Genomic DNA, 15,963 nt, shown 5'->3' with positions numbered 1-15,963 from the left:
GTACTATAGTTTTTATGAACTTTTTACAGATTTTCCAGGGAGTCAGAAATATTAACCAAGAGTTCAAAGTGGGAACAAGCTGGATGACACCTCTGCCTTCTCCGACAGATCTAGATGCAGGATTCCGAGAAGTCATTTCACATTTTTGTCCTATTACTCAGTCCTAAGGATCTATTCGCCGATTTCCCCTGCAGCTATCACATCCCTTTACAAAGGCAAGCTGCATGCGTTCGACAGGTTCACTCCAAAGCAGACAGCAGAAATAGGCCCCAAAAATTAAAGTTTCTTTTAAACTATCACACCGGTGAGGCGGGCGAGCCAGGAAGGATGGAGCTCCCAAAGAGCTCCCTGCCTCGTGCTACGCGCCTCGCTTGGCATGGCCTGCAGCAAAACCCAACGGCTCTGCACCTTTGGTACCCATCTGCTGTCCCCCTTGCTGGGCACCTGCCTCCTCGGTGCCACCTTCGTCCTGCCTACCCTCCCCCGCTGCAGCCTCCCCGGGGCAGGGGAGCCACCGCACAGCGGCATCGCCTGCTCCAGCCAGCTCCTGCCATGTTCGCCCTGGTTCAGCCAGCTCTGTCCGCACCGGTACTCGCTGGCTCAGCTTTCTTCCGAAGGAGATCCTGGCTTGCAGTGATGCCACGGAAAACCTTTACCGTACACAACTGCTGTGGGCAGAGCTCGGAGAGCCTGGTTACAACAACTGGAATTTAATGTGCTTTATGAGCCTGTATCATTCAACACAGCCATCACGCTGACTTCACACCAAATTCAGTGTAATAACCCACTACTGCGCTGCAGTCTATTTTCATTCATAGGGTATACGGGAAAGCCATTAGCTTCTCTGCTAAGTCCTACACGACTTCTGGAAAGCCATAATGAACTGCTGCAGCACTGACATGGGTTTAGCCAGCCCAAGAGCCTTTTGACATGCTGTTAATTGTGAGCCTGACCCTCTGATTTCCTATTTTAATTTCCTCCCACTCTGCATGCCCTGGAAGCCAGCTAGACGGTACTTACAGAAGACAGATCCTAGAGCACTCTGGAAGCCTATTCTATATTTAATAGGAAATCTTGCTGTGGTGTAAAAGAGAGCTCTCAAAAAACCTGCCTATCTGTTAAAAATGCAACATCTTATTGCTGTGAACAACTAATTTGTGTTTAAGAAGGCACGTCCCATATGTCAGGATTGCCCCAGGTGGTAATCCAGCATTTTCTGAGCTCTCACCTACAAATTCTTCTTGTTACTTTATAGCTATTTTTTTTTTTAAATTACACATTTTGGATTTAGTGAAAAATTTTTAAGAATCATAAACATCACAAACTTTGAATTATCAAAAAAATTGTAAAAACAAAAACCCCTTTCTATTGAAATAGAAAAAAAATAATTGAAAACGTTGAGGGGGGAAAACAATAGTTCTTTCACCAGCTCTTCTAAATATAATGGTTTAACAACAGACATTAGCAATATTGTCAGTGTTCTCTGAAGTCACTGCTCCCAGCCTCCTGTGTTCTAATTGAAGACTGATTAGAAAATGAGCACATATACCCCCAAAACAATGCTTTTCTTTTATACATATTAAAAAAATTAACTCATGTAACTGAACATGCAAATTTCCTATTATCATAAGAAATACATTAATAAATGTAACAACTGAGAGGGTGCCTAGATAGTGGTTTACTTTTCAGAGACGACACGCAACATTAGAAATGCAAGAGGCTCCCCTGAGAAATGAGTTCATGGTGTCCGGCTTGTGGAGCGGGTGGTGGCACCCTGCCCTCAGCATCCTGCCTCCACCAGCTGGAAGGAGGATGCAAAAGTCACAGTCTGAGCTAAGAAGTCAGAGATGCTGGGAAACACCTCTGAAGCCTTCATGTAGTCACTTCAAGGCCAAAAAGTTAGTGTTAGTTTTAAATATAAAAAGAAACTTCTCATTGAACCAAAGCTGCTCCTCACAAACCTATCCCACACACGAGTACCTGAAAAAAGTAACTGGCTAATAATTAGTTTTGGAACCAGTGCAATTAAGCTAATTAGGTGAAGTTTAGTTTAAGAGAAGCACCCTCTCCACACTGCTGCTATTTTCATGGAACCTCCTCTGAGCTGCAATAAGTGTACTCCAATGCTACCAAGTAACACCAGTGAAAATACACATTGTGGTGCTCTCATTCATTTTAGTATTATCCAAGAAAGAGAAAACAATGTGAATTTTTTACAGAGAGAACACCTGGCTTTATGTTTTCATTTTAGAACAATATGGGAAGATGATTTCTACTGGGACAGAAAAAAGAAAGTTTGTGAAAAATGTCACAAAAATCCTACCTTTCATTAATATTTTAAAAAATATTTTCCCTTTACTCAAAATGTCATTTTGAGATAAACAGCATGGAAAAAGGTCAGGATTACAGAGTCATTACCTGTTTCAAAGGCATTCACCTGAAGTTATTTCTGAGGTAATTTCTTTGAGCTTTAAGTAAAGGTTAGATATTTCCTCCACTTGTACCTCTGAAATCACAACTGTTGTGTCAGTCTCATCATCGTTGCACGTCGTGTGCCCTGACTCCCCTACCGCCCCAACTTTTTATTAAAACGCTCTAACTAGACACCTTACAGGAGATCTAGTTGAGTGCAATATTCTGCAATTAACCATCTGGAAGTAGTTACGTCTAAGTTTTTTTTGCCACCTGAAGCTGAAGACAAGAAAGAATGAAAATACATCCGATCCTGCTGCAACACTGCATTTGAACTGGATAAAATACTGAAGCTGTGAAACATCAGGGAGAGACCACAACTGGTACCATAAAGCAGGTGTCAGTGGTATTAGCAATATTACCTGGTTTTCTTCCACATTTAAAGATGGAAAAATCCATCAGTAAAACGCTCATGAAGAAAAATAAGTCAGTTTATAACTACAAAGCATCCTCATTATCTTTTGTAGATTATTGTAAATATTTTTCACAAAAAAACCTCTCTTAGTCTGTGAAAGCAGCTAAATTGTACAGGCTCGCTAAAATTAACAGCAGTAAGTTAAACCCAAGTGAAATAATATTTGTAATTTTTATCATTCATGTTTATGTTTATTTCTGGTCTGATACTGGCAGGAATTGAAAATACATGTTAGCAATAAGCCACATCGGAATGTCAAGCAGCTTTTGAATCCAAACATGCAAAATCCTTCATATGAAACACACACAACGGTTAAATTGACTCAGTTATCCTTCACCTACATGCAGTGAGTCAACATATTAAATATTAAGAGAAAACGTTTATTTTAAAAATTCCTGTAATTGTGCAGGGACAGCTACCACCCTGTACCAGCACAAGCCCCTTTGCAGGACTCACAAGCTGCTCCACAAGAGGGCAACCAAATTCCACTACAGAATAGATAAAGCTGTCGAATTTAAAAGTGACCATTCATTTTAGCTAAAAGGCAGAATATCTCCCCATCCTAGAGCGGCTGGGAAAAAGCTAGCCACACACTTAACTTTGGGGGGACGGGGTGGGGGGGCTCAACCTCCACCTCTTTTTCCTTCATAAACGGTGGTGACAGGGAACGGGTAAATGCGGGAAAAAGATTTGCTTAAGGAAGGCAACCAATTTTTCTTTTAATGGGATTTTAGTATCTTCAGATACAACAAATACCCTGTAATCTTGGCCACCAGCCAAAGCGCTTTGCTTTACTGACAGTAAAGCCACCACAGGCTGGTACATAAACAAATAACACAAAGTGGCTACGATATAAGCAATTACTTCGTGCTGCAAGTAGGGATGAGTTACAAGGAAATCTGTGACAGATTAGATTGGCGCAACCATCTTGCAGCCACTGAATCTTTTGCTTGTAGTCTGGGAGCTGTTCCAGTGTGCCTGCCCATGCTAAGGCTGCACTGCCATGAGACTGGACATTTGGAAAATGCCACTCTACTCACTGTTGAAGGACAGAATCAAAGATGCTTCACATCTGGAGAGCACCAGTTTAATCTTGCCACATGACTCAGAAAACGTATACTGGCTCTGCTGCCTGCTGTTCTTACTCACTGCTCAGAAGTTTCCTCGGGAGTAACAAGCAGGTCTGCCTCTTCTCTAGCCACATGTTTCACACCACCTTCTTCCAAGATCAGCTGCTCTGAACACACAGTTCTTAAGCTTCCCAAATTCCAAACTCAGAGGATGAACCTTGCTTATTCAGACCCTTGACCAGTATAGCTAATACCACCCTCTGCATCCAACCAGAACTTAGTGCTGTTGAATCTTCTGTACTCCTGAACAGCTGAAGTAGCTACACTTCAACATAGAAGAATCCGAATAACTTTAAATCCAAAATACATGCTGATGCAGCCTACACGTATATTTGTCATACACAACAGTGTCTTTTGGGCTATGTTGGTAAGGTCCAATATATCTATTCTCTTCTTAGGTTTTCACTTGATGACCTATTGTTAAGTCAACTATGGCAACATGTTAGGAATATCTGCAACAATACACAGTATTGTCTTTCTTTCTAAAAAATACTTTAATATGCAACATCCATGGAACTACCTGAAACAGACTATTCTGTTCATATGAACCTGACAGATGTTGGAAACCAACATATTTTATACACGAGCAGTAGGCTACAACAGTACAACTTATCTGGAGCATCACCCTTGTTTACTTCATAGTCAAATCCAAAGAGATGATAAATTTGCTAGTACTGTGCAAGACAGTTAAGCTCTACAAGCCTTCGCTATAGAGCTCATTACAGACCTTCTGTTAATAGGACTCTCAAGCATGAGACACAAGCCTTACTGCCACCACTATAAAACAAACAATTCCCTATCTTCCAGGTAAAGCCTAGCAAGAACAGTGGATTTGCAGGGATGTGGCTAACAATTTCATTTAAAGCATAGTTCAAAACAAAAAAAACCCAAAGAAATCAACAAACCTCCGAAATGTGAAAACTTTCACTAAACAGGCTGATCAGATTATGCCTCACTTGGCAAACCAGAATTTTCCAAATAAGTAAACTTTGGTTTCTTGCTTTTTCACACTTCCTCTAAAATGTTCCAATAATTAAAAAATGAATTTTTTGTTAGTTAAAAATTACTTTGATCTCTAGTATTTTTATTTCTCCTTTGCCCAGTTCCAGCTCTGGATGCACTGTTTGTTGATGCAACTAGAGAGAAGCAGAGCAGCAATGCACTTACTGTTCTGGACTAGAAACTGAAGTCCTTCGTCCTTCCACAGCAATATTGCTCTTGGGTCTCTTAACAATGTGAGGTCTTGGTGGGCGAACCTATTACATACACACAGAAAAAACATTTCGTCAAATATTTCAAGTTGATCAAACTACAGACATAAATACAAAATAGGCATAACTACTGCAATCTTAAAGGTATCTTCTGTTCAGAATTGCCTTTCAACGTCTTTATTTGTTGTGCCACAACAATGCTACAAATGGATATAGATATACAAATGAATAGAAAAGATGAATATAAACTACAGGGACCCACAAATTATTTAAGGACAACCCCCATAACCCCCCCAACCCCTATTTTTTGAATAGCAAATGTAACATATATGCTTGTCACTGTTAGCTATTAGCAAAGCAACAAAACTTTGATCCACTGTTCTTTTTGCTACAGGCTAAGTATCTGACAAAAGATTCCCTAAATGTGAGCTTCCTCTTATACAGTTCACTTGATAGAGTAAAACTGGAAAATCCTGTGTGGTGCTGTACATTATATTGGAAAGTGGAGTTCAGCCCTGAAATCATGATCCTTTTGTCCACTTTTTCATAGGAACCCAACTTCTCAAGTGAAGACTTCTGTGTAAGGGAGCACTGAAACATTTGTACTTAGAATAAATGTTAGAACATGAAAAACATAGTTCATTTTTCATTAAAAGTTTGCTTCCTTTCAGCAGTTGAACAGAAACCCTTGCCAGACAGATTATCATCATCACCTCTAGTGTTACATTAGTTTATCTTTTGTTGTCTGTAATAAAATTCAAAGCTTTTTGATGACGTTGCTGCCAATCCAATCTTAAATAACCTATCTATCACTTTCAGAAATCAAGCTTAATTTACTTAACTCTACAAGCAAACAAGCTTTACTTCCAGGAAAGGAATAAGCACTTGTGATCACTATATAGGCAAAGTTTATGCATGTGCCTACCTATAGCAGCACGTAATCCTGCTGATGAACTTAGCCCTTGGAGTTAATTGTGGGAATGAGCATTCGCAGCATCAGGGTCAGGCTGTAGAAACAAGCTTCCTTTTTTTGTCAGGAAGGTACTACCTTACCTGAAACACTCTGGTTTGTTGGTTTAGCTGAGTGCTAGTTTCAACAGAAATCCCCACGGCTCTCAAAGTTCGGAACACAGCTCAACTTCTGACCTCCCTGCGCTTGGGCTCTGGTGCTAGTCACAATATGAAGGAAGCTGTCAGCAGCCTACAGTCTGAGCACTCTTTGGATGGCTAATGAATTTGTTCACAATGCTAGAATAGGTGCAGATTTTCTCCCACCTCTGCAGGTTTTTGTTGGGTATTTTGGATTTGTTTATTATTTGGGGAGGGGGGCGCTTCCTGGCTTCCCCCACCCCAGCCATATAAACATAAAATTTTCTTGCCAGGAAAATTTGCATGTAGTGTTTCTGCACTACACAACAGTATGCAGAAGACAGTGGCAGGATTATTGTATTGTATTTTCATTTCAAAGGAAATGATGTACAGCAGATATGATAAAGAAATCTGGAGCTGTATTGCCACTATTTCTTAGGAAAAACAGCTTATAAAAAGGTCAGATGTTAAGGTCTTGAAGATCAGTCCCCATACAAGGCTTCTCCTCTCTACAATAAAGACGGCTTAAGAATGTGAATTTATGGCAGGAATGTAAGGATTAAGTTTGTGGCAACTTCAACTGAACTTGCAACGTGGTGAAACATGGGGAAAAGAACAACAGAGCTAATTAGACGAGCTGAGCTGTCAGAGTGCGGCTGAATGGCTCGGTGCCAACAAACAAAAGGAATGGGCTGGCAATCAGCAGGATCGATGAAGAATACTGCTTCATTAGGGTTGATAAAACAGAGAGAGAGAGAGAGACCAAGAGAGAGCAAGTGCATGCAAGAGAGGGGGGAGAGAAGCAAGAGGAACTGGGGGGAGAAGAGAGCGAGAATGAGAAAGAGAAAAAGAGAGGAAGAAAGAAACCTGTTTAATTAAATCTGAGCTGGAAGATGATGTGTAAAGCTGGCTTGTCATCATGCTGGGAACACTTTCACCTTTTGGGTGGTACCCTGGGGGACTGATGGTGATGAGGGAGAGAGATGAGAGTTTTGGATGGCTTCAGGGGGCCACCAGACCAGTAAAGTGCAGGGTGACATGCTAAGTAGGATTTAGAGCATTGTTCATGGGGGACTGCAGGGAAAAGCCAGGAATCAAGCCAATTCCTTGCTGGATTTTGAGCCTTATGTAGCCAAATAGGCAAGGTTAAATGCTTATCAAATGCAAAAGTATGAAAGAAATCCAATTAGATGAGCACACAGCCGAAAGAAAAAAGGTAAACATCCAGTACAGAAGGGTTAAATGTGCTTATTACTGTCCCCATCAACTTTATGTGTAATTATTATATTTTAACTTTTTCTAATTGCAGGAAGTTTCCAAACAGCCACTATTAATCCAAACAGATCTCTATTAATTATTAGCAACAACCCTCTCTCTTTCATAATACCACCACAACTCATTTCCAAAACAGCAGAATGTAAAGAATATATCTTTTCTGCTTCCTTAACCTTTATTTGGTCTGTGTTTTTCTTTTTATTATTAGCAATGACTCGCTGCAAGGACTAGCACCCATGGATTCCTCTTCGTAACAGATTTATCCTGGAAACAGTAAGTATTTCTCAGGAATTCTGGTATTATGTAGATTTGGTCGGAAGAGCAGAGGGACCTGGTCTCCTCTTTCAGTGCTTGCTGTAAAAGACTGGGATAAATTACTTGCTGATACCTACCTCTGTATATATGCCAAGACTAAGAGAGGGAAAAAGCAGCCTGCATAAAGTATTATTTACACACACAAAAATGTGTTTCAACTATTAAAAGCCAAATAACAGTTCTGAACAACAACAAATTTATGTATATTTGGTACAAGCATATTTTTGGGAGTGATTACAATCATTTACATTTATCTTGAATTTCCTCTTGATGAATGAAGCATTTCTGTTCCACTTATTGACACAGCTAGATGAATGCAACAGGAGCTTTTACTCTTACAGTTCCAACCTCTTATCAATCACATTGGGAGCAAAGACAGTTGACACAAACACATTATAGTGAGGACTGTTAATGCACCACAGCTGAGAGATTAAACACTCTTAGCAAGACTTTGATGTAATACATTACTCAATCTGAGCAATACTGTACAGCAACTTTTGTTCAGAGGAATCGCCAGGTGCCCTCATACACCTGCTGCACACAACCCAAGAGGGCTGTGAAGCACGACGGGAACCCCACAGCACCACGAACGTCTGTGCCTAGTGTAACATGTCTGGGAGGGTCTCCCATATGCATTACATTTAAGAGAACACACACAAGCATACTCAATGCTACCTTTTAAACACAGAAAACACAAATCTCCAAAGCAAGAATCCATAAAAATGACTGTTAAGCTAAACACCCAGAGTTAGGAAGAGGGAGGAAAAGAGACATGCTATTGAAACATAACATAGGAACATGCACCAAAGATCAAAAGTTAACACACACCCAAGTGCACTTGTTACCCAGCTGCCTGCTCATCTGAAACGTATTTTTAACAAGTTTTAGCAAGATTAGATTTGAAAACTTGCATTTCTCTCTTTCTTATGCATGTACATGTATAAGGAAGCAAGGAGGAAGATGTATTTACCTTTTGGGGGAAATTATATTCATAAAGCAAAAGTCCTGAATAAATAAGTACCTTCCAATGCTGTCGAGAAAAACAACACCCCTTCTAAACAGCTACTACTAAAAAAATAAATAAATTTTAAAAAAATTATCACTGGTGCAGATCCTGCACAGTCTCCAATTTTAAAGCCATCTGTCATATTTAATATGTAACAATTTCCTACAGTTCATGTTTTGACTGAAAAACTGCCAAGATAAGGTATCACTGCCTAATACAGTACAGGTATTGCCCGAGAATGATTTCTGTGCTGTTCTTCTGTGGAAGAGTCACTGCCCCTGGCCAGCCTGCTGTGCCCACATTTTTTATACTACGTAATTACGTAAAGTCCCAGCTTGCATTTTAAATTAAAATATATATGTATACCATCCATAATGTTGTACTAATGTTCTACTGCCCAAATATAGACTTTGCCGCCTTCATGTGTATAAACTCATCTATTCCATGGAGAAAAATTAAGCGTCTCAAATTAATTTAAAGCATAACTTGCAGAGAAATACTTCCTTTTCAGACTTCTGCTTCCTTTCATATTTGAGTTTAGTGCAAGTCTTCAAAAGCTCACTGGCTAAAAACTTATGCCAGCCTAGCAAGACTTTCTGTTTAAGAATTAATCACTGCAAAAGTGAAAACAAACGTTGCAACAGCAGCATCAGTTACCTGCAGAACTGACTGAAAGCTGAGAACTCGTCAAAGAAAAGCAGGATAAATGCAGGTCCCAGGGCTGTGCCGCAGCAGAGAAGAAGGGTGTTTAGGAGCATAATTCACACATTGCTTTTTTGCAGAGTTTGACAATCCAAACTACCAAGGTTTAGTAATGCTACCAAGAGCGTAATTCAGGCAGTGTTAAGCTGTGGCAGTGAAACAAAACTACCAACTACTCACAGGCCTAGATGAACGCTGTATCTTTGGAGGCGGTGGCCGGGGCGGACGGAGTCTTTGCTGCTGTATCAAAGTGGAAACTAAATTAAAGTCACCTACATGAAAACACTTCTGATTTTGTGGCAAAAGCAGTATAAGTGGATGATAACATGTGATTTACCTTAACTTCATACTCACCTCACAAAATGCTTTCCACCCCCCCAAAACAGCGACAAATCTCATGATCTACAAAGTGCCACAACAGGAAAGATACCAGTATATGCCTGCTGCTGTAGGCTTAACATTGCTTATGTTAAAGCAAAGGTAGCAGGATCAGCCCTCCAGACCAGATCACCCAAAACTTATTGGGACAACAAAGATGCTCAAGACAAATTCTTGGACCTCTAGGTCTAAGTGTTCTGGACAAGATTTATGCAAACTGAAGGAATCCCGCAAAGCAGGACATTCAAAAAAGCTTTCACTAAAATCTCAAGAGTGATTTTAGTGCTTGTGAAAACTTACAGTAAAGGCCTTAAACCGAAGACATTTAAGAGCATGGGAAAAAACTCTTCATACACTTAAAGATGAGCACATGTTTAGATACTGTACTGGACCAAGGTTTAAATGCCTAGAGCAAAGTGTCATTGTAAAGAAAACTAAAAGCTCCGTGACCAACATGCTGAAGATGGAACAGTGCATTAAGATGCTTATTTTGGTGTCTCATTTTTTTAAATTAGCAGCGGGCCAACTCATTGCTTTTTAACAGCACTGGAGCTATTCCACCCCAGCTGCTTTTGGCTGAGCCAGCAGCATGACTCTCCTCACACAGACGGCATCTTAAGGTATAGTCTGTTAGACAAGGAATCCACTGAAATGAATGAGGTTGCAAGTAAAACCATCCTAAAGTACAACTTCGGTGCTGAGAACAAGATCACAGTTAATGCCCTTTCTGTGGCAGCTTGTGTACACGTATTAGCACCTCAAGAGACGAGCAGAGCCCTCCGTGAGGAGCACATGTGAATGACTTTGAACGCCCGCTCGACCAGACAATGACTGCATCGCTGCCCACGGTGCCTTCCACAAACACCTGCCAGCCACAGCGAAAAGGCACAGGAACTGGCAGTGGGAGTCAGCTTCTTCAGACAGAAAAAGAAAGCTTATGCAGATTACTGTATTTCTCTCCAGAAAAGATTCCAGATTTGTGTCTCAGCCGTTCTTAACTTATTAGTGTAGCCTTTATTCTAGAATGACAGACATTCCCTCTCAGCTACCCTCACACTGTGCAATAGCACAAGTCCAGCCGCCCCTTCTTCACACTATATTCATTCTCCTCTTGTACCTCTTCAGACTTTTTTTTCAAATTTCCCATTTGCATCCATTGGTTCATTTCTCCTTCCTTGAGTTGTCAATAAAGGAGCGCCAGACCGCACATATGTACTTGGCTCAACTTTTTGGGGTGGGTGAGGAAAAAAAAACAAACCAGAACACTTGGGATGGAGAGCTGAGGCCAGAATTATTCCATCTGATAGCTTCCCTCTGTATTTTCCAAGAAAGCGAGTATGAAAACAAAGAGAACAAAGAGAGAAATGACAGAGTGGCGAGCTGAGGTGGCTGCTGTTAGCCCCACTGTCCTGTTTCTCCTCTGTACCTTACATTATCACTTCAGTCCGGGAAGCTGAGTTATGCTGCCGTGTATCTTCCCATCTTCCCTGCTCAGGCTCAGAGCACAATCTTACAATATATTTAACTTCTGTCATGTAACATAGCATACTTATTTTCCATTATGTTTCAGAAGCATAATGGAACAACCGAAAAATCCAAACTTTATACTTTTCCAGTTACTTAAAAGACATTCAATCACTACCTAGCAACTTCGGCAAAGTATTTGATGAAGCAGAAAAACAAGACACAATTATTACTCATTTCTTTTTTCAAATTTTTTATGCCTTCTTCATATATATTTCCCTTTGTTATTTTTCCTCTTTTACTTACCTAGAAATTGTGAACACTCCTACATTAGAAAATTCTCAAGTAGGTTAATTAGGTGGGAAATTTAAGTATTTTCCTAAAGCCATGGCTAGCAGTGTTGTCCTGGATTTTGCGAATCACTTTTTCCTTTCTATAGCAAAAGCCAGGATGATTTTTGAGGAAACGCTGCACAACCGTAGCATCAGCAGTATTAGCTGATGAACCAGTGGCAGGATTACTAAAGCTTCTGCAAAATGTGTGACAAAGGCATGCCCCTCAGAGAGCAAGACAGACAGACAACACAGTGGCTGAGGATTACCTCCCAGCGAGATGGTCAATACATTGATTATAGTCACTGCAAGGAGTAAAACTGAACTGTACTTGGCCACCCAAGTACTCCATAGAGAAAAACTATTTTCTCAGAAAATGTGTGACAGGATTTGTTAATTATCTGCCACATCACTGTTTGACTAGACCATGACAATAAAATCGAGTTTTAAATATTTGGGGGTAACTGAAATCTACGCTTTGTGTTAGAAGTCACCAGTATTGGTATCCTTTTCAGCTGACTTACTAATGTGAACTGAAAAATATCCATACACAAGTCAGAGTACAGAAAAGAGCAAAAGCATTAGATGTTCTGGTACAATGTGGAGGACAACTACTATGTCATTGCATACTCCTTGCCTGTGGCCAAACCACAAGCAGCACTGATCTTTTACTCCTGTTAGTCCTAATTGACCAACAATTACAAGTCAGACCTTAAAATATCATGATCTTGTCTAGAACTCAAAACTATATATACTTTTTTTTTTCTTTCTGGTCTCTGAGTGATAAGCATAAGCCTGTGCTGCTTTCAATTTTTCTCCCATTTTAAGAGGGTCAAAAACTCTCCTCTTTAATATAAACTGTGATTCTCATTGAATTACTCAACTTCAAGACCAAGGAATACACTAAGACAGAATTTCTCAAGGTTTATGTTATATATGCGTGAGTTATCCACACTTACTGAAGTTACCTCAGCTTCCATTTTATTTGAGCTTGGTGATGTGGCACAGATTTTTTTTAAAACATTTATTTACTTAATTATTTGTGATTCAGATAGATTTTTTAAAACACAATCTAAGACCATAAGCTCAAGTGTTATGTCATATCTCCACTCATTTCTTCCCAGCATTTTCCTCCTTTTTACTAAGCTTTGTATTGGTATCAGCATTGATCCATCTTGCTGCTCTTCTAAATCTACCTTTTCATTTACTGAACTTTGCTCATCTCTCACTGAAGTTATCACATGACAAATGAATGCCACATAGATTGACATCTGGAATCCCATGTGGAATTAGGTCCAGCCACAATTTACTGTTAAGTCCATATATGTACCTACCTTAAAAAACAAACAAACAAACTATCATTCATATCATGACCTTACTACAAGATATGTCAATGAAAGCAAGGATGGATAGCTGCTTTTTCACTGTCATCTGTTGCATCAGCGTCTTGAGAAGCTTTATTCAGACAGCAGTTAAAATTCTGCATCTATCTACTGAGAAGTTTCTTGTTTCTCCTCCAGAGCAGCTGGCACTTTTCTCTGCACATGACAAGGTACTGGACAAGACATGTAATACACAAGGTGAGTCTATACAAGAAGCAGCATTGATACACTCCCGCAAGTTTCAATCAGCTCATTTTTGGTCAAGGTTCTGCAATGCAGATTTCAGTTAGCTGGAAAAGGAAGGCAGGCAGGCAGGAAAAGGAAGAAGTTTTTTTTCTTTCCCTAAATCACAGAAAGATTTCAGACAAATGCTTTAGTTTGTCCAAGGACAGAACAAGCACATGCTAGGGCACATTTTGTGCAAGTATCATCTTAGATCCATGTAAGTGAAAATAAAAAAAGACCCTATAATATTTATGTATAAGCCAGGAGTTTCAAGCCGATATGCAAACTCGGATGAGAAGAACATGGGACTTCCAGGCAAATAAGCAAACTACCACATAAAAACAATCTGAAAAGAGAAGTTTCACAGATATATGACATGCTCCTGATGCAAAATCTAGAAGCAGTTATTTGGTGTACATACCAGAGGTACATTAGGGTTCTGTTTATATGCAGGTCAGCACACAGAGTAGTGCATGGAATACTATGACAAACCAGGGAGTGGGGAGGTGGGGGCAGGTCTAATGAGGAAGAGGAGTTATAACCCAGCCAAATACCCTCCTAAAATGAGATCCCAACAGTGCTTTCTGAACAAGCAGGAAGACAAATGCTGAAGTTTCATTTTCAAGGATGCTTAGATCTAGGAGCAGTGCATGCATAAACTACATCTGCTCCCAGAGTAGTGCAGGCAGTGGCAGAAGTCACAGAATCCTCCTAAGAGCTGGACTAAGACAGGTTCTTCATAGCCATGCACCAAGCTGAAGGAAACCAACTGGTCCCACAGCCCAGACCTAAGGGGGACGAGGTTAATACTAAACCACACACTGTGGTGGAGGTAACTACAAAAACTGGAGTGAAGAAAGGGGTCTGGTAAAGCAGGACACACAGGTGGCATTTGTACACAAAGGGCCTCTCTATCAGACAATTCCTGATGCCAGTGATCAAACAGAGGCAGTTTTCTTTGGGTGATGGTTACAGGCAGATCTACGCAGTAACAATAAACTATCCCTTTGCAGGAGCTAATATTTTCATATCCTTATCCTGTCACTGGATTATTTTTTTTTCCAGCTGAGATTTAAATATCACATATGATTAAGCTTTCATCTCTGATCAAAAAATAATTCTATCTGTTTCCACAATAAAGACACATACAAATGCTGCTTTGGGAAAAGATTAAAAGTGTAGAAACTTTTGTGTCTCTTGGGCTTTTAAATAGGTATTGTGTTAACTTCACTCTCAGATTGTGACTTCAGTACTTGTAACACAATCAAATCCAACACTCAGATTCAAATTTATCTTATCCACTGAAGTGCTATCAGAAAGAAGGTTGAGGTCTTGTATGTATTGCACCACATACTACATTCCTGAACCCTAAAGAGATCCAAATAGAACAATAAGACAAAACTACATATTCACAGCAGCATGTTCTCTCCATTAAATATGGATAGGGAAATAGTATGGCTTAAATCAGTGATGTGAAGCACAGAAAAGAACAGGCAAAGGGCAGCGAGAAGTAACTGATGTGGAAGCCCACCAGGAGATAGCAGTTATTTGCCCTTTACCACAGCTTCATTTTTAATGTTGCTGTTAGTATCTGTCACCAGAATGGGATAAGCCAGTATATTCAAACTATATGAAGACCGTATTTGCTGGTAAAGCTCTTGATTTGAAGTTAATTTGTTAATGCAGCAAAACACATTGTTTCTAAAAGGTCAGTAGGGGAAGCTGTGTTGGAATATCAACTTAATTTCCTGTGCTGTAAGGATGAACGGGTACAAACCAGCACATGGCTACATTGCTAAAAGCTGCTAAATTGCTATTCTAGGTGTGTTCCTAAATGTATATGCCATAGTTTTTTCTATGAAGGGAAGAAATGTCTAAATTAGCACTTTCTTACCAGTAGCTGTTTATCACCATACCTTTTTACTCTAGATATTTTTTTAATTGTCTTGTTCTAAATATTTCTAAGCAGCAAGACAGAAAATGTGCAGAAAGCCAATTTTATGACTGCAGATCTGGCACTGTTTCACTAATTATCAGGCAAGTGATTTTAAGCTATGAGATGCTGGAGAAAGAAAAAAACATCTTACATTCACTTTTACACTGTAGAAATACTATTTAAAAATTATATATCCCACATCTCAAAGTAGCTATTATGCATCCAAGGAAATTGCACAATACAGTTATTTGAGTTTTTTATACTACAGAAAACATTACAAAAAGCACATTATCTCAAATTAATTGTGGACGTTTGTTGAGATTTTTTTTAAAAAAGTGGCATTCAAAACAGAGCCTTTATGAATAAATTAGAGGCGCTACTTCATGTGCAGCAACAAGTGCAACTAGAAAAATGCAGAAAGGAAACACAAGTAGGTGGAAACTGGTTTGCCAGTACTTACAGAAAGAAGTGTTTCTCTTGCTCAAAAAGTAGTGAGACGTGTTTCTAATACATTTCCAAAACAAAGCTTTCCATATGAATATCTTCCTTCAGAAATTGAGGACTGGTTTAAAAACTGCTAGTGTGTCTTAAAGACAATTAGACAAAGGAGAGAGATGCACTGTCCTGAATG

The 15,963-nt window shown here is 39.7% G+C and overlaps 1 protein-coding gene across 4 annotated transcripts in view; it reads right to left on the bottom strand.

The window, feature by feature from the left end:
* DENND1A (DENN domain containing 1A) overlaps positions 1-15,963 on the bottom strand; it is a 216,679-nt gene that overhangs the window by 12,486 nt on the left and 188,230 nt on the right. For 2 of the 4 annotated variants that reach the window (XM_056352995.1, XM_056352992.1), the window contains exons 20-21: positions 9,796-9,855; positions 5,185-5,273 (exon numbers count right to left, since the gene is read on the bottom strand). In XM_056352995.1, coding sequence (XP_056208970.1) covers positions 5,185-5,273; positions 9,796-9,855 — 149 coding nt within the window. The remainder of the gene's footprint in view (positions 1-5,184; positions 5,274-9,795; positions 9,856-15,963) is intronic. The other 2 variants (XM_056352996.1, XM_056352993.1) reach the window with 1 other exon arrangement.

Source organism: Falco biarmicus, chromosome 9 (assembly GCF_023638135.1).
Source record: "Falco biarmicus isolate bFalBia1 chromosome 9, bFalBia1.pri, whole genome shotgun sequence".
NCBI lineage: Eukaryota > Metazoa > Chordata > Aves > Falconiformes > Falconidae > Falco > Falco biarmicus.
Note: the sequence above shows the minus strand (reverse complement) of the source record. Positions and strands in the feature narration are given on the sequence as shown.